At 47.9% G+C, this 23,577-nt stretch overlaps 1 protein-coding gene across 6 annotated transcripts in view; it reads left to right on the top strand.

The window, feature by feature from the left end:
* The window catches only part of WASHC5 (WASH complex subunit 5), a 1,117,936-nt gene extending 1,099,327 nt beyond the window's left edge, over positions 1-18,609 (top strand). For all 6 annotated transcript variants that reach the window (XM_069621617.1, XM_069621614.1, XM_069621616.1 and 3 more), the window contains one exon: positions 18,219-18,609. In XM_069621617.1, the coding sequence (XP_069477718.1) occupies positions 18,219-18,275 (57 nt within the window). In that variant the 3' untranslated portion in view covers positions 18,276-18,609. The remainder of the gene's footprint in view (positions 1-18,218) is intronic.
* The last annotated feature ends 4,968 nt before the right edge of the window (positions 18,610-23,577 follow it).

The following is a 23,577-nucleotide window of genomic DNA, read 5'->3' as shown; positions in this document are numbered from 1 at the left end:
ATCCATGCCAGACCCATGCTGGAGAACAATAGTTACAAGTAAGTAACTTGTTCCTTCCTCGGATCTCTCGAATTCTGAAACTCTCCAGATTTCTTTGCGTTACTGATCCTGTTGTTGTGACGCATTCCTTTCTCAGAGTAGAATAATGTTCTTTAGCTTGTGTCATGGATATCGCCGCCCATCTTCTACCTTGCCTATCATACATTTCTGCCATTTACTTTTTCTGCTTTGTCAGTGTCTCGGCACCCCTCCTTCTTCCTAGCCTAATTCTCTGTTAAATTAAGAGTGGTAGCGTGGCATTGTGGGAGCAGGTTGGCCCTATTTTCAGCCCTGCTAGGGCTTTAACGGCTTACCCAACTACTTATCCTCCTCACAGGGGCTCAGACGGTCACAATACAAAAAATTAATAATAATATTGGCCCTAGACATTGCAACTTGCTGGGGGGCACACTAGTACCAGCCTTTAAGATGCATATTTATATACCAAGAGCAGTCAAAGGGTGAATGTTTCAATGGTCCAGTGGTCTGCTTAGTTTAGTTTATTTGCTTATTTAGCGTACCTAACCAGGAGGTATCTGGGCGATTTTACTTAGTGTACAACAAGGTTACAACAGGACAATAGTATACAGTAGTAGTTAGTTTTGTACAGGATATATACCTTCTATATCCAATTTGTGGTGGATATAAACAGTGGTTCATAACTTGAGGACAGTCTAGAGGTTTGACCTTCAGAGGGTCACCTGGTAGAACATATTTAAGCTATGGGCATGGTTGGGTCACGATGCTTGGTCAAAAGATCACGATAGTACATTGTGGCGGTTAATTTTATTGGGAGAACAGCCAGGTTTTAACTTTATTCTGGAAGGAAAGGAACACTGGGTCTGTCCTTAAAGCCAGTGGTAGGACATTACAGGACTTGGCTGCTAGCACTGGGAAGCTGACTCCTCCAGCTCTAGTCAGTTTGAATTTAGGTATGTTAAGGCAGTGGGCGTAATTTGCCAGTGGGTCTGGTGAAATCCTTCCATAGAGAATTTGTCAATCCGATACTTCGGGGCTGAGTTATTTAGACATTTGTGAGTGATCATAAGAGTTCTGAAGGTGATCCTGTCTTGAATCGGCAGCCAGTTGGTGTTCCGTCAGATTTGTGAGATATGGTTGGAACGAGGAATATTTAAAGCTGTCCCGAGAGCTTTGTATTGCAATACTTGAAGTTTGTGAAGGTTTCTCCAGCTGGTGTCTAAGTAGAGAGTATTGCAATAGTACAGTTTGGAGAGTATAAGGGCTCTTTTTTTTAACCATATTTTTATTGATTTTCAGCAGTTTACAACTCCCCCCTCCAATAACATTCCCTCCCCCACCCCTCCCTCCCTTCCCACCACTCCTCCCTCCCTTCCCTCCCACCACTCCCCCCAGACCTTTCAGGTGGATAACAACAGTTTTTGCACAGTTCCTCTCTTCTTTTCAACTAATTACATTTGGGGCTTCCATTCCTCAACATCACTTATAACATGTCCAAAATCCTAACATTATGAGGGCACCATTGGATCATAAAGTCACTCTGGAGATAGGTGAGAACACTACCCCATTCTGTTCGGAAGGCCTCTTGGTTGCCTTGCAGTTTATAAGTCACCCATTCCATCGTTACAAACCTCATACATTGTCGGGGGTTGAGGTTTCTTCCAGTGTTGGGCTATTGTTAACCAAGCTGCTATTACCAAAGCCATACCTCCTCTTTGCTGGGTTTTTGAAAAATTCCTTTGTTTTAGATCTCACATGCCCAGGAGCCACATCCTTGCTGTTAGGTGTTCCACCCCCCGGGACCATTTCGTTGACTTGCTCTACTACTTCTTGCCAAAATGGTGTGATCTTCGGGCAACTCCACCACATATGATGCCAATCCACCGTTGCGGGACACCCTCACCAACAGGAGCTCTACTTACGGTGGGAAACATGGCATGAAGTTTCATTGGTATATAGTGCCATTGGAGTATTACCTTCTGCCACATTTCCCTCCGCTGAATGGAGCAGGTTAATTTGTGGACTTTGCTCCACAAGTTTCGCCATTGGGGCCTCGATATTGTTTACCTGAGTGTTGCTTCCCACTTCTTCATATATTGCCAAACCACTTCCTCACCCTGCGAGTTCAGATGAGCGTACAGGTTGGCAATCACTTTCCATGTTCCTGGGTCAGTCATCATAAACGTTTCAAAGTTAGTGAATTGTCTAGCAGCCGCTTCCCTGATGGCGGGGAGTTGAAGCCAGTGCAGGAGTTGCGTATATTGGAAGTATTCCGTAGGCTTGCATCCCAATTCCTGCACACAGTCTTGGAACGACCTCACTTTCTGATCCTTATACATGTCTTTTAATTATGGTGCATCCTGCTTCAGACCAGCTATTAAAAGCCTGTGTGTGTGGGCCGGGGGAAAGTCCGGGTTGCCAAACATAAGCGTGAATGGAGAGGGAATTGTGGTTAAGGCTCCTCTTTTTAGTGCCCCATCCCAAGCCTCCAATCCTGCTCCAATCACTTCACTGATATACGTGTTCAGATGTCTGTATTTCTTATGAATCCACAACAGGTTGGACAAAGGGCCTCCCGCTACTGCAATGTCCTAGCATACCCGTGCGTGCTGTGGGGACTGGTCTACCCACTGCCTGATGACCCTCAATTGCGCTGCCTCGTGATACTTATTGAAATTTGGGAACGCCAATCCGCCATCTTGTCTGTGGGCTGTTAGGGTCGCCATTGCCACTCAGGGTCTCTTATTTTGCCAAACAAATGCCATTATTGTCCTATTCAGCGTTTCAAGAAGGCTCTCGGGATCCGTACAGGGAGTGTTTGAAAATTATACAGCAGCTTTGGAAGGACTGCCATCTTCACTACCGTTTGCCTACCCCACCATGAGATGTTGAGTGGGTTCCATTTTGCCGAGTCTTGCTTCAGGCGGTGTAGTAGTTGTGGATAATTGGCCCCGTAGATTTGTTCGATTGATGGCGTAAGTTTAATCCCCAGATAGGTGATGGTCTGGTGAGCTATCTGCAGGCGAGTTGCTTGTGCCAAATTGTTCACAAGCGTAGGGTCAGCCGTTAAGTTCAATATCTCTGATTTGTTCCTGTTTATTTTTAGGCCCGAAGCCTTTCCAAACTCTTCCAATTCTTGTAAGAGGGCTGGGAGGGATCTTCCTGGTGCCGTCAGGGGAAAAAAGCATATCGTTGGCAAATGCCATGAGTTTGTGTTCCGCTCCTCCCATCTTCACTCCTCGTATCCGTTGGGATTCCCTTATTCTGATTAACATGGGCTCTAAGAACAAAGCATATAACAACTGGGACAGAGGACACCCCTGCTTAGTCCCGCTGGTCAGGGGGATCTGTGTTGAGAGAACGCCATTTATTGCTACTCTCAACGAAGGGCATATATAGTTGGCTTTTGCCATGTTCAAGAATTGGCCTCCAAATCCCATTTGTTGCATTGTGGAGAAAAGCTGCGACCATTCGACTCTGTCGAATGCCTTTTCCGCGTCGATTGAGACCAGGATCGCCGGGGTCTTGGTGTGTTCGACTTTCATGATATGACGCACCCGACGGGTATTGTTGGCAGTCTGTCTCCTGGGGATGAAGCCCGACTGGTCCGTGTCCACCAGGAGTGGTAGTAGCTTGGATAGTCTATCCACCAGAATTTTGGTAAACAGCTTAGCATCAAAATTCATCAACGTAATTGGGTGATAGGATCCTGGTTGAACCGGGTCTTTCCATGATTTAGGAAACGCCACCAATTTAGCTTCATTCATCGAGTTGGTGGTCACCACTGTGTCTCTGAAGGTATTGAAGAGTTCCTCTAATTTGGGGGCCAACAGGTCCTGGAATTTTTTGTAAAATGAGTCAGTGTACCCGTCTGGGCACGGCACATTGTCTTTCGGCAGCTTTATAATTGCTTGGACGACCTCTTCTAGTTGAATTTCTCTGTCCAGGAGGTCTCTGTCCGCCTCCGGGATCTGGGGGAGAGTAATCCCGCTCAGGAACCTCTCCTGCATTGGCTTTTCTGGGCTTTCTGACTTGTATAGTGTTTGATAGTATCTCGCATTTATGCCTCCCATTTCTTCGTTGGTCAACTGTATATGCCCATTTTCATCCACTAATAGGGCCACGGTCATCCTGCGTGCTTTGTCCTTGAGCTGTCTAGACAGCAGTTTGTTCGCTTTGTTAGTGCTAATATAGTATTTCTGCTTCACTTTCAGGAGTGCCAGTTCAGCTTTCCTATATTGTATCAGTGCGTGTTGCTTTCGTAGAAGTTTCAGGGTCGTCTTTAGCTTCCTAGTTGGGTGGCCCATCAGCTCTGTTTGGGTGTCTCTGAGTTTCTCTTCTATGTCCTCTTCCCACTTCGTTCGTTGCTTATCCTTAAATGCTTTCAATGCTATCAACTCCCCCTCTTATTACTGCCTTAAAGGCATCCCATACCATGGCTTTAGTCGTCTCGCCTGTATCGTTCTCCGCGAAATATAGTTCTATTTTTTTTCTGACTTTTTCTACCATTATGTGATCTTGCAGAATGTCTTTCTGGAATTTCCACGCCCACATTTTTCTCTTCTGGTTTCTAATTTTCAGCAATACTACAATTGGGGCATGATCGGATAGTGTAATCAGGCCCACATTGATGTCTTCTATTTCCCCTAACAGACTTGTGGAGGACCAGACATAGTCTATTCTTGATTGCAAGTTGTGGACATGTGAATAATGAGTGAATCCATGTGCATCCCCCCTCTTGGAGCGCCAGACATCATGCAACACCAATGCATCTATCATTGTCCTCAAGGCTTTGGATGGGGAGTGTGCATACGAACTTGCCCCTGGGCTCCTATCTTGCGCTGGATTCCAAGCCATGTTTAGGTCCGCTCCCATTATAATCTCGCCTTCCGCAAAGTTTTCGAGTGCTACAAGGGATTCCCTTAGGAAACTGTCTTGGCCTGTATTGGGCGCGTAAACAGATGCCAGAGTAAGTTTTGTGCCCTCTATTTGTACGTTCAGAAACAGGAACCACCCTTCTTTGGACTTTTGCCCCTAGACTCTCCTGCAGGGCTATGAGGACCCCAGCTCTTTTTTCTCCTGAATTCGCTTGATATGCTTGTGACGTGCATATGATCCCAATTTTGGCTGTCTTTTTTCCGAACGTGGGTTTCTTGATGAGGTAGAATCTTTGCGCCCTCTCTCCATGCTTGTCTCTCAAGCTTCTTTCGCTTGATTGGGGTGTTCACCCCCCCCCCCCAACGTTCTGTGTCAGGATCTTGATCCCTCTTACATTGGTTCCATCCATGTGATGTCCATTATTTTAGCTACTGCCAAAAGAAATTCGAACTACATTTCAATAACATGCCACCCTCAGGGTCGTTCCCCCTACAGTCCACCTCTAGATCCCCCTCCCTCCCTTCCCAACTGAGTGGGGGCCTGGCCACTAATTGCATCGGAGCGTGCCGCCCCTTGCACCATGCCCCCTTCATACCTCAGGTAATGAGTGTGGGGAGTCCAAAACCCCACTCTAAATCTCTCCATGGGTTAACTTCTGCCCTGTCAGGGCCTCGTTGATGTGGTTGCTATCCGTTTGCCATCTACCTCCTCACTCTTCCTCCTGTCCTGTAGATTACTGCTTCTTCTCGTGACTCTGGGCCTTTGATGCATCCCTGAGGTGCCGCGGGGAAGCTATACTTATTGTCTCTTCCTTCCCCTATTTTTCTTTTTGACGGACCTCCAATTGTTCTTAGACTTTGGCCATGTTAAATTCTCCTTCGTTCTTCGTGGCTCCTCCCCTCGTTCCTGCGGTATACCCAAAAGCTGTTCCCCCCCTCCTCACATGTCACAATTCGGCTGTTGGACCCCCTCCCATGTAAACAATAGTCCAAATGGGAAGGTCCATTTATATTTGCCTTGTTTGCCGATAAGATGTTGGACCACTGGACCCATTTGTCTCCTTTTCAAAAGTCACTTGTGCCAGATCTTGATGTAGCTGTACTTCGTGGCCATTGACTGTGGCTCAAGCAGCGAATCTTGCACTTCTCACTATTTGCTCCTTTTGGGCGTAGTTCGACAGAGCCACCAGGACATCTCTGGGTCTCGTCCCCGTTTCTGGCAAACGTTTTGGTCCCACCCTGGGAATTCGGTCTCTTCCTATCTGGGGTTCGGTATCTTCACCCAGTACACTTGCGAAGAGCTGTGAGACTTTTGCCCGCAGATCCTTGTCTTCGATGGATTCTGGTAGATTTTTTATTCGTATGTTCGACCGTCGAGATCTATTTTCAAGATATTCACATTGAAGTTAGAGGCTAGTTGTCGCCCTCGCCAGCTGTTCTAGAGTCTCATCTGATTTCTTGTCTTCCTCTTCCAATTGCTGGACTGTCCTATCCAGTGTGTCAGTTTTCTCTTCAACCTTTGCCAGATCCACCTTCACCTCATGCAGCGATTGCTTCATATTCTCTCTCAGCGTGTGGAATTGTTCTTGTATGGACATTAGAAACTGGTCCTGCAGCTCTTTGAAACAGGATTGCATGTCCTTCTTAGTCATGGCGTCGTCCCCCATCTCTTGCCTGTTATTATCGTGTGCATCTTCTTTTTCTCTGCTTGGAGTGTCCGCTTTCTCTGTGCCCCAAAGCTGCTTCAGGCTTTTGTGTTTCCTTTGGGGGGGGAGATTGGGTCAGATTTGGCGGCCTCGCTCTCGACTTGGACGTTGAAACTACAGCGAATATCCCACTTTGGTCAGGGTGAATGCGAGACCGCCGCACCTGCCCCCCGGAGTCTGTTTATAGTGTTTTCTGGTTGCCCCACGATGCGCTGCTCATGTATTGCCCATATCCTTCCTTCTGCGGGCTATAGCGCTTAGCGTCCCGGTGGTGGAGAAGGGGGAGCGCCAACCTATTTGCACTTTTGAGTTTTGGTGATGAGCCTGCCGCCGGTGGTGGAGAAGGGGGGGGGCGTCCCCGCCCTGCCCCGCAAGGGAGCTCTGAGGGTCTCACTGGGGTGCCCGCGGGTGCACTCGTCTTAGTCTCTCCTCCCTCCCGGCCCCCCACTACTCTGGATGGCCGGTGGATTTTCTGCCCTTCTATCTTGGGGGGGTGGCAGGAGGCACACGCTGCAGCTGACAGGCGCGCTATGGAAACTTCATTGGACGCACTAATTATTGTCTTGATTCCATGACCGGATGGAGGGCTCGCCCTCACTCCGCTGTGCCGCCCGTCACTAACCTTGCTCTTGCTGCACGCCTGTCGCTGTGGGGGGTCACTTCTGCTCCGGACCCGGAAATGAGCCGCACCCACTCCGGCTGTTCCAAATCGCTGCACGGACCCACAGGGGGGTGCTGCTCCGTGGCTCCATTATAGCTCATGCACCGGGGGAGGGCACCCTCTGGATCCCGCTGTCGAGGGGCAGAGGGGGACCTGCCGCACCAGTGCCGGGTATCGCACCTGCAGGACCTGCTGCCCAGAGCAGCGGGAAGGGCTTCCCCCTCCTACGGCCGCCTCTCTCAGCTCCCTGCGTGGCGGCCGCTCTCCGCCCGCTCCATCCTAGGTGTCTGCACCATGCAAGCCCCTGGGGGTGAGGGCCACGCCGTTTCACTCTGAGCCACGCCTTGGCTAGTCTGCTTTCGGGGGCCTCTGCTAGTGGCCCGACATCTATAGGAGTGTCCCCCACCGGAGGTACAGGAGGGTCTCCTCTTTCTTCTTTACAGCTACCGGATCGCTCTTTGATGTGCTTTATTTGTTGGCCCGGCTGGGAGAGACCTCACGCAGGTCCTCTCACGCCGGCCGCCATATTGGGATTCGCCTGCAGGCGTTTATACGTTTAGAAGTGTAGGCCGTTGAGGATGAGGTGGCGTTGACTTGTCTGTGGAGTGATAAGGCGGAGTCCAGATAGAAGCCTAAAGTTTTGGCTTCCTTGTCGACTTTAATATTGTTACCATCAATATTGAATGAGGGGTATTGGGGATCTAGCTTGTTAAGTCTCAACTTCGAGCCAATGAGCAGAAGCTCAGTTTTTATCGTCGTTGAGGCATAAGCCATGTTTGGCCATCCATGGTTGGCTTTTACTGTAGATTTTGTTTAGGAGTAATAAGTCTGAATGATAGATACCTGATAAAGTGATGAGCATTTGCATATCGTCTTTATTGCACAAGTCTAGGGGGGAGATGAGAGATTCCAACTCTTTAAGGATAGTGAAGAGCTCCTTAGTGCATGATTTGGCGTATTGAATTCTGTTGTTGTAATTTTCACTTTTTGTGTTCAGAATGGCAGTTTTGTAGGCAATGGAGGCTGTTGAGAACTTTTCCTTATTCTATATTGATGTTTTTTTGTTTTTTTTTGTTCCAAGATGCTTCTGCGTTTCTTTTGGCTTGATGCAAGGTCTTCAATTTGGGCGTGAACCATTTGTTGAGGTGTGCCAATGATGTTGCTTTCCTTAGTTTAAGAGGGGCTAATTGGATGAGGGCTTAAGTAGATTCTGATTGTTTGAGTCCACTAATTTAGTTTAGATGGATCTGAGTCGGTGAGCAACTGTTGGTTAGTGATAGGTTGAATTAGTGGAAGTATGCTTTCTAACGAGATTAGACAGTTGTTTCTGGTTAGTGCTGGTGGGGCTTTTATTTTTTTTTATTTTATTTGTATATGTTCAAAAAGCGAACTTTACAAAGTCAAGTTGCTGCAAGAGAAGAAAGAAACAAAATCACTGCGACTACTCAGGGTGGGCCCCTCCGGCTGTTAACAATTTCATGGTGTGTTCCAAGATTTTTGTGGTTGCTAGGAGCCACGATGTACGGTCTCCTCCAATCAGTCTTGGCCACCAGGTTTCTTTGTCCCACCCTCTGTCGTCCCCGATGAGGTGTTTGAAGTAAGATGCTCTCAGAGTTACAGTTTTTGGACAGACCAGCAGCAGGTGTCTAATTGATTCGGTCTCCGCTGCGCACAGGCGCATGTGCTTGAGTCCACTAGTCCTCTGATGTACCGGATTTCGTTGGTCTCTAGCAGATTCAATCTTATCCTCAGGAGCGCGTTTCGAGACCCCCTACTGGGGAATTTTTGCAGATATTTCATCGGCTCGTTGAGTTTGCTGACACATGGGAGAAGGTGAAGAAGAAGTTTGTTCTTAAATGCTGATTCTTGAGGTTGAATCCAGTCTAGGTCTTTTAGTTTCTGATACTCTCGTGGGATTGGTGCTGAGATCGAAATCCGAGCACTCCACCGACTCCAGTTGGGCCTTGTTAAAGTCTTTCCAGTCTGTCAGCATCTTCACCTTACCAGAGTGGATTTCTTTGTTGAGGAGACCATAGATATGATCGCTGTCGTCCGTTATACATTTCCTGTATAGCCTAAGTGTGTTGATATTTACCGTTGTCTTTAAAGACGGGAGGCTCAACTCGCGACGAATTGCAGCGATAGATGTAGATTTTGGCAGGCCAAACACCCACTGCCAAAACAGGCCTTCTAGATACTGGCAAGTTTTTGCTGGAATCGATGGCATGGCTTCAGCCCCATACGTGATAGACGGCACAACTTTTTTCCTGTAAAATTCTAACACTGGGATACAGGAAAATTTTCCAAATTTGATGTCGATTGCCTTTCCTTGAGAAGCCAACTTCTTGGTTTTGTTGTGGAGGGATGCCTGCATAGAGGTCTCAAGTCTCGAGCTGTCAATCGGTATACCCAAGTATTTATATTCGGTGACCCTTTCGATCTCGTGTTCCTCCAGACGCCATGTGAATTTGTCAATGGTTTTTGTGCTCAGCTGCCATTATCAAGATTTTGTTTTTTCTTTATTTATTCTTAAGTTGTTTTCCTGCATATAAACGAGGAGATTGGAAAGCTGCCTCTGAAGGCCAATCTGTGTCTGATCCAGTAAGATGAGATCATCGGCGTACAAGAGATGGCTTATTTTGACCTCTGCAACTTGTGGGGGAAAGTGCGCGTCAGGTCTTCTGATATCCCGAGGTCACCGATGTAGGCCAGAAACAGCGCTGGAGCCATGGGGCAGCCTTGTTTTACCCCCCGTTCAGTCAAAATGTCTCCTGATAAGTTCCCCCTTTGTGACAGTCGGACCCTTAGAGTGGTGTCTGAGTGTAGGGCTTTAATTGGCTGCAGAAGCTCCTGGGGGCATCTCCACCCTTCTAGTTTTTACCATAGTCGGTTCCGGTCCACTAGATCGAAGGCCTGGGAGAGGTCGATGAAGGCAACGAAAATTCGAGGTTTCCCTTCCCAGACCTTACTTTTTAGGGTGCTGATGGTTAGAATGTTAGCAACTGTGCCCATCTTCTTTTTGAAACCAGTTTGGAACTTGTCATTACACGGGGCCAACTCTGCCCAAGCTTGAAATCGTTTGAAGAGCAGGCTCCCATAGAGTTTGCCAATACAATCCAACAGTGCGATGGGACGATAGTTTAGCGGGTCTGTGATGTCGCCTTTCTTATAAATCGGGACAATGATGGATTTGTTCCACGAAGGCGGCAGGGCTTTCTGCGCCGCGCATTTTGTGAAGATCGCCACGATCATTGAAGCCCATTCTTCTGGGTTTGCTTTCAAATCTATGTTGGAGATGCCGTCAGGGCCCGCTGCTCTCGAGATCTTTAATTTTTTGATTTGGTCTCCGATTTCGGCTTGATCGTCCAGTTTTAGCCAGTCCGTGGCCAACTGATTGTCACCCATTGCGGCCTCTATTACTGGGGATGTTGTTGCCGGTGCTTGGAAAACTGTGGCAAAGTGAGAGATCCATTTGTGCTCGGCTATGGCGTTGATTGTTAAATTGTTGAGTGAAGGGGCCGAAGATTTTAACAGTGACCAGAACTCCTTTGCCTTGTTTCCGCAGATGGCTTTTAACATGCATTCCGCATCCTGTTGATAAAGCTGGTGGCGGTGATTTTTTACCCAGTTTTTGTAGGATACTGTTGCCACACTTAGTTGACCTTTGTTTTGGGGAAGGTTTCCCAGCTGTCTCTTCAGCCTGCGAAGCTCACGCCTTTTAGCCACAAGAGCAGCATCGTAAAAGTGTTTAGGTTGAATGAGCGAGGAAGACTGATGCTTGGTTTTCGTCCTGTGTTGTACCAATAGAGGAACGTAATCCAGATTTTCGGTGTTCCCCTTGCGGACATATTTGGCCTGCAGGGCTGTAACTGCTTGTGCTGTCAAGTTCAGTCTATTTCCGCGCTGGTTTGTTTCCACTGCCAGAACATACGGCGCGGGCTGTGAGAAGTGGGTGACCAATGACATCGTAAGCTGATTGTGTTCGCTGGCTGTTGTTTTGCGTACTTCAAAGGCTTTTACCTTCCCCAAAAGTTGTCTTGATGTATAAATGTAATCAATAGTGGCATTGAGGAGACCCTGTTCCCAAGTTGGCAAACGATGTACATTCGGGAAGACCGAGTTCAGATTTACCAGGTTTCTTGAGGACATTAGGAACGCCCAAAGGTGCCCTCTTTTTGCTGCTGGCGTCAGGTTTGAAGCTTTACCCGGTTTTATGATTTCATCACTGCATTTGACGTTTAAATCCCCACAGATTATGATGGCTAAGACCTGGTGCGTAGCTTGAATTTCATCCACCAGGTTTTCCATCATCGTTAGGTAGGATTGTGGGTTTATAGCAGCCGGGTTCCAGTACGTGTTGACAATCGCAATTTGCGAGGATCTGGAATGGGAGTTTTCGACCCAATCAAGTAGAACTGCCAAGGTCGAGAGGTTGGCTAGAAGTGTGGCCTTGTGTTTTAGGCCAGTTCCCTTCCGATAGGCCGTTAGAAGGCCCGACGTCGGGCGACCGAGTAGCCCTTTGATAGCTGGGACCAAAATTATGTCATAGCCGTCCAGCGCAGGTGTTTGGACTAACCAAGTCTCTTGTAAACAGATGATATCGAATGATGCTAAATTCGCATCTCCCGTCGTTGTAAGGTGTAAGTGACCGCGGGTATTCCAGGAACAGAAGTGGAGGGGTGTTGAATGGTGGTCGACCGTCGGACGATCTGGAGGCCCTTCCAGCCGACCTGCGGGTTGCTATTTATTCGTTTGAGACAGCACCTTTGGAAACCAAGCCCACAACACCTGTCGTTTGTCGCTTTGCTTTGTCTTGAAGGATCCCGCTTGTGTTGTTGTTCTCGTGTTTGTCCCGGTTCTCTGCACTGAATGCTGTATCAAGTCCCCTTCAGGTGATTTAAAGTTTTTCCTGGGGGACCTAGCTGTCTGGCGATCAACGGTTTTGGTCAGCTTGAGCAACCTTGGTTTGTCCCGCCGGTATTGCGCGGGAGTGTCTTGAGGCTCTGGGTTGGGAGTGTCCCCAGTTTGCACTTGTCCCGTGCTTCTTTTATGTTCTCATCCCTTCTCCTTTCCGATGGTTTTATCCTGGCGGACTGAGTTTTTCTCGAGGTGTTCCGAATCCCTTTGGTTTGAGTTTGAGCTTAGGGAATTGATGATGTATCCTAGAGCGGCCAAATCCTCTTTTGCTCGCACTATTTCCCTTTTCACTCTCTCGGAAACAGTGTGGATGTTCACTTTGGCTCTGTCATGTGAGTGGTAGGGATCCACTATCTTTAAATCAGGCGATTTTATGTCACAAAGTTTTGGGATCAGACTGAATAGTGCAAGTAGCCCTCTTCGGTTGAGAATTATGTCGTCCTTGTTGTCTTTGTGCTGTTTCAACTTAATTGGAGACGCACTCGAAGATTTGGTTTCCTTGCAGTAAGACTCTGTTCTTGAAGAATAATGGATCGACTGACGCGCACCCCCTTTGATCTTTTGAAGTAAATGATGAGGAATGGTGTTCTCCTTTCTTTGCGGGGCGTTCTGACTGACGCCCCCCCTGACGCGTACTGGACCAATGTTACACTGGAGGCCGCTTTGTTTTGACACGCCGCGTCTCTCGCTCGGGGAGAGGCGAATGACACTGCTCTACGACCTGGAGGGCTGTTGGAGGGGCGTGTGCGCCGTCGGAGGAGATTGTTCCTGCGGTCCTCCAGTGTCAGGAATGTATGCCCTTTGTCATCTTCGCTTGCGTCTTTGGTTGTTGGAATCTCCTGCAAGTTCCCCTGAGCACCCAGGATTATCGGGTGGGGTGGCTCCTGTGTCGCTGACCCCCCCTCGACCTGCCGAGCGGGTTGAAGGTCATCCAAATGTTGAGAGAGTTCCATTAGATCTTTCTCTGCTAGGAAGTCTTCTGTGGAGCGCGGTGAAGAGACGGTTCCTTTTTGCGTTCCTGATGGCACGGCCACCATAAGAGTTGGATTTCCGGATTTCGTGGGTCTTTTATCCGCACATGGAGCTGGTTGCTTTGCTGGTGGAATTTTTTGAGTTACAGGTTTCCCTCCTTGGTTCTGTTTTTCCGATCTTGCTGTTGAAAAAAGGGGATAGGAGCCATCCTCTAGACTCGCAGATGGATTTCGGAGCTGGACCGCTTGATGAGTGTCGTCCGTTATAACGATGACCTCGTGATTGAGCAAGTTCCGAGGAGCAGGGCCCTCCAACTGACAGAGAGCGATGCTAGAGGATAAAAGACGTTGTTGTGGGGGCGGGTTTGATGATTCAACTACGTTCACCGTTGGGGCTGATGTCAGACAGGGCGCGACTGTTGTGGGACCACGGTTCGCGTTTAGCTTCAAGGATTTTAGTTGCCCATCTAGGGCTGTGATGTAGCCTTCCAAGAAGGTCAGTTTTGCAAGCATGGATGCCTGGATTAGTGAAGGGATTTAGGGTGATTGTGATTGCTGACATTATGGACAAAAGGTCCCTTTTATTTTGTCCTGATGAGTCAGTTGGAGAGCCCACTAACAGGGGGCGCTGTTTGGAGACTGGTGTTGAAGCGGAACTTTCATTTAAGAGGCGTCTCACTACCGGCGTAGATGGTGGATCTGCAGGACCGCCGCTGGTCCGGTCCAGGGATCATGGTTTGGACGGATGCACCGGTGGCGCCCCTACTTGCCTTGGGCAGACCAGCTGGTTGGTTTTCACTTGATGGCGTTGTTCTTGAAGTGGAATATCGGGCGACTGACCCATGGGGCCGCCAACCGCCCCTTGGACTCGGATCGCCGTTTCCTGAGTAAGCTGTGTCCCCCCCCGTAGCTGGAAGTGTCGGGACGTCCGTAATTTTCAGTGAGTTTAGGTTCAATGATCCTTTCTCGCTGCTCCGCGGGCTTGGGGGAAATTCTGCTGTCGGGTTTCCTAAGGAAGCCGCCTTGTCCGGGACACAGTGCTCAATCGCTGGGCTAGAGAGCACTGGACCCTTTTCAGGGGCGGGCGCTGGGACCAGACGAGGATGGGAAGCCATCTCTTGGGGGGCTGGAGGTGGCGCCCGTAGAGGTAGGCTCGGGGCCAGGGCGCCCGTTTCCAGGATTGATGAGGGGGGGCGCACGACTGAGCCCCCTCCAATTTTCCTTTGTTTATCCGGGGGTTGGCAAGATTTGATCGCTTCCAGGATTTCTTCATCGGTGAGGCCCTCTTGCCTGGATTTAGCGTCTGGGGCAAAGGCCTGAAAAAAGTATGTTACAAGGCTTGCCATTGAGGGTTTTATTGACTCAGGGTTCCATGTTTTTTTTACTGCATGACTGCCTGTATTGATTTTCGAGGCCTGGGGATTCAGGGCCGTTTTTTTTTTTTAATTTTTTTTTTTTTTTTTTTGGAGGCTCTTTTCTAATGCGTGATCTCAATCTTCTCGTAGCCGGAGACCCCCCGTCCGTTCTGCCTCGTTTTTTTGCATTCAGCGCCCCACCTTCATATGCTGATGGAGAGTTGTTCGTGGGGAGGACAATAACATCGTTCTCTGGACCCCCACTATCTGCCCGGGGCCGAGGGGGGGTACAGTCTTGGCTAAGTGGGGCTGATATGGGTGAGTTAAAGTGCACTTGTGCCTTAATTTGCAGTGTATGATCATTTCTGAATTGCGTCGGGCAAGCCTCTGGTCCCGTTGGATGTGTGGCCTGCCTCGAGAGCCCTTGGGCCCGACACTCCTGGGGATTGGATGACCCCACTGCCTCCTTGTTGGGGGGCGTGGCCACACTCGTTTCTGGGATTCCCTCCCGCATGACCTCTGCCTGGGGTGGCGGGGCGGGTCCTGGCTCTGCCCCCTGAATGGGCCGCGGCTGTTTCGGCTCGAGCGGCGCCATTTGCACAGCTGCCCCCGCCGAATGCGGGGGGTTGGTGTCGTGCTCTTTGCCTGGAATGGGCCGTCGCTGTTGGGTATCCGGCCGCTCGCTGGCGGGCACCCCCCCCTGCTCATGGGACTCGGTCCTCCCTCCGGAGGCCACCAGGGCCCGGAGCTGTTGGAGGGGGAGCCTGCATTTGCGAGGACACAGCCGGGCACACAGGCGGGCACACTGAGGGATCCTGCATTTGTATCCGCTGCATGGAAACAGGTATGACCTGATGAGCTCCCTCCACTTCTGCCATACTTGTTTGCCTTGGGCTGATTTGCGTAGCAGCGCTTTCCTCCGTAAAGTGTTGGAAAATGTCTATGCGCCTTGGGCGGGCGTGAGTTGTCGGTAGAGCCAGCACTTTGTTTGATTTGTGCGACGGGATCAAACCTGGCGGGTTCTGACTTTGCACGCCGCGGTTTAGAGTTTTTATGGCGTTTCGTGCAAAGGCACTTCTGAGCAAGCGACCCTCATCTGCTTCCCTGGGGTCGTGTTCGAGATCCTGTGGATTCACAATGTCCGGCGATTTCGCCATTTCAGCCATGCACAGACTGCCAAAGACTGCACACTCGCAGCCACACTCCGCGGCCCGCTCCGCGGTATGGAGTGGGTCTTGTAGAACCACAGCAGTGGTAGCACCTCCCAGGAACAGTAGAGTGTGAAGAGTGACTGCCAAAGACTGCACACTCGCAGCCACACTCCGCGGCCCGCTCCGCGGTATGGAGTGGGTCTTGTAGAACCACAGCAGTGGTAGCACCTCCCAGGAACAGTAGAGTGTGAAGAGTGACTGCCAAAGACTGCACACTCGCAGCCACACTCCGCGGCCCGCTCCGCGGTATGGAGTGGGTCTTGTAGAACCACAGCAGTGGTAGCACCTCCCAGGAACAGTAGAGAGTGAAGAGTGACTGCCAAAGACTGCACACTCGCAGCCACACTCCGCTTTATGGGGCTTTATGATCCTTGGGTAAAGACTGTTTAGACTTGTGGATTTCGAAGGAGATGACATTGTGGTCTGACCAGGCACATGGTGAGTTGGAGAGAATTTTTGTGTTGCAGTTTAGGTCTGCTACCCAATCAAGAGTTCTGCCTTTGCAGTGTGTAGGGTCTGAGATACGCACTGAGAAGCCTAGTTCTGTGATAGTGTTTTTTTCTAAGTCTAGAGCATTGGAATCTAGATTGTCATGCAGGCCTAGGTTCATGTCACCGAAAAGCATGATTTGTGAGCAAGGTTTGGTATTTTTTGAGAGAAGGCATGTAATGTCTTCCTCGAAGGAGGAGATCTGGCCGGGTGGTCTGTATATAATATGGATAAGAAGTGTGCATGCAGCTGAGAGGGGGAGTTTAACGGAAAGAAGTTCTCTGGTGGGGAAGGGGAGGCTAGCGCATTCTCTGATGCCCTGAATGTTTACTGCAATAATGTTGACCCAACCCCTTTTAATGGTGATCTGTCAGCTCTGATGATGCTGTAGTCATCTGGGACTGCTACTGCTAGCATTAGTTGGAATGTGGTTCAGTAGCAGATTGGACCTCAAGATTTTATGGTCACCAGTTTGTATTCCTGACTTTGTCTCACGTAGAAAGAAGCGCATGCTCCAATAAATGTTCTCCAGCGGTGTTCTGTTGCTCTTTTGACCCAGGTCCATGCCATATCAAAGGCACAGAGCTATGCCCTTTCATGGCCAATGCTAACAACGTTGTATTTGCAAACATGTGTCTTTGTCCAAAGAAGTATGTTTCTCTGGCGGAATAATGTTCTCTAGAATTCTTCATCCAAGATAGGAAACCCAAATAAAAGGCGTCGAACAAATAATTGCCCACACCAGGCTGCTCTCTCCAGCTCTGCCCCTTCTATGGGCATCACTGAATCCAAGTAACTGAGATCTGCCACAGTGCATTGGACCATCGACTTTCTTCTCTTATTCTCGGGAGAATACTGTTGCATATGGCAGCTTATGCTCTAGATAGTACTGATGCTATACATATTTCTTCTAAATCTCTACCTCGGCTCCTTGGCAAGCGCCAAGCGGTGTGCAGTCAAAAAGTCGAAACAATAAAGTCGAATGTCTAAAATGTTGAAAACAAAATGTCAAAAAAAAAAGTTGAATGTTTTATTTTTTTATTCATGTATTTTTTGGGTTTAGTAAGTAAAAAAAAGGGTTAAAATAAAAAAATACAAAAAAGGGGGGGTTGGGGGGAAACCCCCCATTTCGTAATAAAAAAGAAATTCGACTTTTTTTCGACAATATTTTTTCTATTTTTTGACTTTCGACATTATTGCTTTAGATTTAATGACTATAAACCGCGCCAAGCACCATTGATGTTGATGAAAAAAACGGTGACAAACACAATTTGCACTGTGCATCTTTTTGTTGAATGTAACTGTCACCTGCACGGCATAAGCAGCAGTGATGCTCAGTGGAGCTCAACCGTATCTGGCGGAGGGAATCACAAGGTTGTGGGCGAGCAAACCATACCCCACAATGGCTGCAGTGCTCGCATCCTTGAAAGTACAGCACCTATCCCCAAATTCTGAGAGGGTCCCCAGGTTTTAATGACAATGCCCATTTCTTCAAGAACCTGTCACTCAGCCTTCACTCATACTTGGGGTGTAACATAATGTCCCATTCCGAAAGAGTACCCAGAGAAATGTCCCCACGTGTTTATACGTTATGTGGCTACAGCATGTTTGCAGACCCAGGAACCCTTTGTGATTTATGGAAGTGATCCTGCATTGACAGATGCATATAAATGCATAACCGCAGCTCAAGTCATTGATTTACTTTTATATGAAGAGCTCTGCTCGCTCACCATTGTTCCAGTAGCAAACCTTTCTTTCTTCAACATTAACACATAAATAGGGGATTTGTTGAATATTCCAGTTCACCACCTCGGGAAAAGCCCTTTGTGAATGTGCTGTATTTTGCTCATCATAACCGGTCAACTGTGCTCATCATAACCGCTCAACTTGATTGATTTTAAATCAATAAAGGAAAAGAACTTAATGTGAAGATGTATGGGGTCTCCTTTATTGCAAAATGAAAAGTTCCTTGTATGTGAGACAAAGCTATTGACCTGTAACTTTTCTTTTTAGGTTATTGAAGCCCACGTGCCTAATTTTATTGTTGATGAATTCCGGACAATTATTTGACGCAGCAAGGATTGGGATCCGCAAAAAGTGCACTCGAGAGAAGAACCTGCTCAGCAGTTCTCCTTCTCTAAGTGGCAACATGCCAATGTTTGGACGTTCTTGGTCTCGCAGCACCAGTTTGAGAACCTTTCGCTGCTAAAATCATGATACTGCCCCAATAGGTGCACAATACATTGATTGTAGAATAGCCATATATTTTGTATTTTCACAATTATAATGCTGGTCAGAATCCTTTGTGTTCAAATTCTGTGCAAACAGATGCCTCTCGTTTTGTGCTATCCAAATATTTGTGGAAGATGAACTTTTCTATGACAATTAAACAGTAATAATAAAAGACTGTGCTTTGGATTCCTGATAGTATGAAAATACCCATGATGCAGCACTGTTTTTATGTAAAGTTGTAACAAATGGGCCTCTATCAATGTAGCAAATAACAGATGCATTATGGGGGTGCCACATCCTTATGTGAATATTTCGCTGGATTGGCCACGGACGAAAAATAGACATTGGCAACAACAAAAAATTGTCCTGCATTCACAAATAACAATGCATGCTTTTTATGTCATGCCTCAAGCAGTTGGGTGGTATTTTCTGTGAACTCTTTTTAGCAAATTGTGCCTTTGAAAATGTATGGTGTGGTACTATTGCTTAAAGAACCAACCGCACAGGCCACTTAGCAATTAAAGAGGCACACATTGACCCACACTGACCTCTCATGTTGGCCCTTCGGGCATTGTCCTTATGGGCCAGTCTGAACTTGAGCATTTGTTCTTAAACTTGAGTTAACAGGATGATTTAATCAACTCTCGGTTGCCTGTTTACCAAGAGGCTTGTTAACACATTTGTGATGTATCCTAGCAGAGCATCATTTAGGAGTTCATAAGACTGCATGTATAGCACTAAAATCTCTGAAGTAATGGTCAAGCAACAGCACACCCAAAACATCTGAAGGATTAGTAAATGAAAACCCCACATTCCCCTCCCCCTCACGACATCCAGCAAGGAATATCCTTCAGCAAAATGTAATCACCCAACAACATAAGCTAAATAATATTTCCTTGGTTGTGTACGTTAACTGATGTCTTCTTTATTAGCACACAGTCCCTTCGGGCCTTATTAAGAGTTTGGTGGTATTTTCTGTAGAAACACTGCCTTTGAGTGCATGCAGTAACTTGCACGGCATGCATGTTTGAGTCATGGAATCCCTTAATTTATTCCCTAGTATGGTATCCCATACGACCCACTGCGGAATCGCAATATTACCACATGATGCATGCAGTGATATAGCATTCCTTAATGCTTTTGTGTGGAACAAGCAGAACTGAAGACTTTCAGGTTTGAAACTCAAAATTTGGTGTAGCATTAAAACATGCAGTATTTTCGAATACTGCATATTTTACTTTTGCTGCTAAACTTCTAATCAGGCCCTTAGTGCCAATAGCTGGCAAGCAGGTAGCAAAAGTGACTGGTTATTGCTGTGTTCTCAGATGTGCCATAATCGTGTAATTCATAGTAGGGTGTTTTTTCTGAGCTTTTGTATAGTAAGGCTTAGCTTTCTTAAATGTATCCATAATGTTTTTGTTTTCGAATTTCTTACTGTCGTGCATTGGCACTCCATTTCAAAGGTTAGGTGGATCTCTGCTAGCCAGCTTGAGGTAGAGTTAGCCTGAATGGCTGCTTGCAGTTTGACTTTCTTGTTGTGGAGGCATTGTGTAGTCTAATAAGACAACTTAAGAAGCCACATATAGGTAACCATAGGAACAGATGGTTGCTGCTATGCAGGTTGAGCTTGCCTCTCCCATAAACTGCAATCTCATGACCTGGAATGCACATATGTGAATCATCATCATCATATCCACGTTTTACTATTAAAAGAGGCAAATATTCTGGTGACCAATGCCATCGTTATTAGGGCATTCGTACTCCTGAAACACCAAGAGGGTCACCACTATGATGCAAAAGGCCCTTGGATTTAAATTACATATTAAAGGTAAAGGTGTTACTCCTTAGTCCTGTCCCCTTTCCTCCATCCTTCATGGGCGTCCCAGGAATGGTACCAGACCTTACAGCTAATAACTGTGAGCTTCCCCATTAAATTTGATGCAAAGCGTGGGCACGTGGACCAGGGTGTGCACGCCATAGAACCCCCACCCTCTGCCTCCCGCCTCTCCTCAGTCTTTTTTTCTGCGCAGACTGTGGTAGACCTCTCGGCTTGAGCAGTCTTATTTTTTTCGCAACTTCATGGGCTCGGCTCAAATTCCTTTTTTGCAATTTCAATTTTTTCTTCTGTTCCAGCCTCCGGTTCCTCACCTCCCCGGCGCATGTCGTTCGCACAACAGTTCACATGTTGTGCCTCGTGCAGTTCCTCACCTTCCCGGCCTTTGATCCACACATGCTCTGCCTGGAGTGCCTGGGAATTTAGCACCTTTGGGACGCTTGCGCAGCCTACAGCGCGCTTACACCAAGGACCCTTAAGCACAGACGTGGACGGTGGCGAGAGATGTTCGGCAGATCGCCGCCCCAACACTGTTGGGCAAAGTTTGTATGCAGTGCCCTCTGGGACCACTACACGCCACTCTGACTACAGGTATTGGAAACCCAACTTTCGGTATAAGCTTGTACCACACAGTTTCGGTAGCGTGTTGAGCAGCCAGGCTTACCTCAAGAGGGGTCAATGTGAGCTGTAGTGGCGTTACACAGAGATTTACAGTTAGAGGTATTCAAATAAACTTACACCCAAGGATTCTTGCATAGACAATTTATCAGTCAGAATAAGCCTTCTTCAGAAGGGAGCAATATAATAGTAACACACAAATACACTTCAATACTGTACACTCTTAGTTTCTAAATCAGTAAAGACCTTTTTGGGGACTAGAGGGAGGACGTTGTGGGACTCCTGCAATGCACTGGGATGGTCAAAACTTGCAACCGGCAAACTTCACTTTCAGTGGCTGTTCAGTGTTTCAGGTCCTTGCGTCTACCGCAAATAGCAGCACTGTGGTTCCTGGCTGTCGCGATGGACTTTCCTTGCTTCTGGGGTCCTGCACTCTGTTGAGGGGGCACAGGCTCAGTCACTCCTGTTTCTTGGGAGTCCGGAGGATCTTCAAAAAGATCCAGGCCAGCTTAAACGCAATGCCTAAAATCACGGTGTTGCTCTCCCTGGCTATACTGTTTCCAGCAGCAACTCTGTGGAAATTCAACCAGCTCCAAGATGGATGTCCAGGTGGCTTACTTTGAAGTTGATTGGTGCCACCAACTCAAGGGGAGAAGTCGTCTGTGCAGGGGCTTCTCTGTCGATGCGAACTTGGCGTTTCGGCACTGCAGCAGGGCTTCACCGGGCAAACCAACGGTCCAGGAATTGCAGCAGGTGTCCTCAAGTTCTTCTTCGGTTCCTTCGTCCTGTGGTCGACTCTGCCTTCCAAGCCAAAAGACTTGCCTTTGATTCAGTTCTCTCCCATTCATTCCAGCCTAGCTGTCAGTCACCCAGCAGGGTGGCTGTCCTTGCCGAACAGTCAGCCGGCCAATCACCACAGAGTGCATTTGGATCTCCTAGGAGACTAAGCACAGGGAGTTTCGGGCCCTCCCTCACTTCCTGCCTAAACCAGACACTCTGGAGCCAGAGGCGGGCTTCACTTGTGAATCCCGCCAAAGGCAAAATGAACAAAGAGACCAAACCTGGTTTGGCACGCAGAGTAAATCTCAAGAAGGACCTTTCCACAAAGAAATGGCAAAAAAAGACGACCGGGGGCCATTTTGACGAAGATGGCTCCTGTGGGTGCTTTACTGTAGCTGCGAACGCAGCCTGCGGTAAATACACACCATGGTAGTTCAAACAAAACCACTGCTACTAGCCATTCAGTGAGAAAGGGGTAACATAAAATGTTTTACATGAAAAGCTAGACAAAGGGGATACTAGGTACCCCTCCAGCACTCTATTGTAAGATAGTGTGTGCTGGGTCTAGCAAGTTACAATTGTAAGTAAAGTCAATTTCACTTTACTGCTCTTGGAAACAGTAGTTTATCCCGGAGAAGGTAGTTAAACCTTTGGAAATCCAGAAGACTTCCCGGTGTCACTGCACTGAAGGTGCTGTGTGACACAATGTAAAAGATGATGCCTATTAAGTTTGTCAGGCCGGGGGTTGATGGGGGATTACTCCCCAGGTAACCCGATGTTCATCTCAATGTTCATCTCCATCGAGTTACCTAAAACATGACTTGCCATCTGAAACTATTGGAAATGTTTTTTCCCCACTCTGTAAATAAGTTGCCAAACCTCCCTTCTAAAATCACTGGAAACATTACTCCAACCCCTGCACAGAAGCCGTCAAACTCGCCCTTAAAACATACTAAAGGCATCGCCTCAAATTCTACATGCAGTGGTGTAGACAGTGTAGGACCTGAGGGGCAAGGCCCACCCAAAATCTGTAAATGCCCACTCAGCAATGCTGTGTGGGCATTTATAGATAATGTCACTGCGGTGGGCCCAACTACATAAGCTTCATGCCCCACTAGTTAGACAGTTCTGCGTACGCCTGTCTACATGTACAAGAAAACAAGTTGACTTTCTTTTTTCTAATGTTGAAAACACTGCCACGAGAAAGATGAGCCGAGTAATGAAAATCACGAAAGGCCAGGAACACATGCTGCGCTCTAGTTGTTACAAGCTCCTGACTGCAGGCGGGACATAAGTGATCAGCTGAGTATAGAGACCTGCAGGGAAGACTACGATCCACTTGGTGCTGACCGAGGGACTACCAGCAAGAAGCGAGGTCCGTGGAGCCAATCTGCTCAGGAGACGAATCTGGGTAGAAAGGCTGACCAGCCCACTAAGCTGCTGGAACGCAGGAGTGAAGGGGACGGCGTCCTGATGTGCAGCTCTACACCGTTTGGCAGAGGCGGCGAGCCCCAGTGAAGACAAATGGACGCCCGCAGGCTAATGGCGGTTCACCACCAGAGAAGCTATTTCCATTGCAGCAACACAGTGAGTCCGACTGAGGGAAGAGGGGACACCGGAGCATGCAAACCATGGTGACAAAATGAAACTGAAGTAAATGAAAGAAATGGAACCATATACTAACAAGAGACTGTCAAAGTTGCAAGTGTGTGTATTTATTTAAACAAGGGTGCCAAAGGGAAACCAAAGCAAACTAAATGAGACCGAGCGAAAGGTGCCAAATAACGTAAAGAAACCGAACAGTGTCATAAAAAGCGACTGTCAAGTGTGCGCAGTGTGAGCATAGAAAGCCCTGGCAGGAGAGTATACCAGGCATTACAAGTCACAAGTAAAAGAAGCCCCGGCAGG

This window comes from Ambystoma mexicanum, chromosome 5q (assembly GCF_040938575.1).
Source record: "Ambystoma mexicanum isolate Mex_15411 chromosome 5q, UKY_AmexF1_1, whole genome shotgun sequence".
In the NCBI taxonomy this organism is placed as follows: domain Eukaryota; kingdom Metazoa; phylum Chordata; class Amphibia; order Caudata; family Ambystomatidae; genus Ambystoma; species Ambystoma mexicanum.
This window is presented reverse-complemented; position numbering and strand designations above follow the sequence as displayed.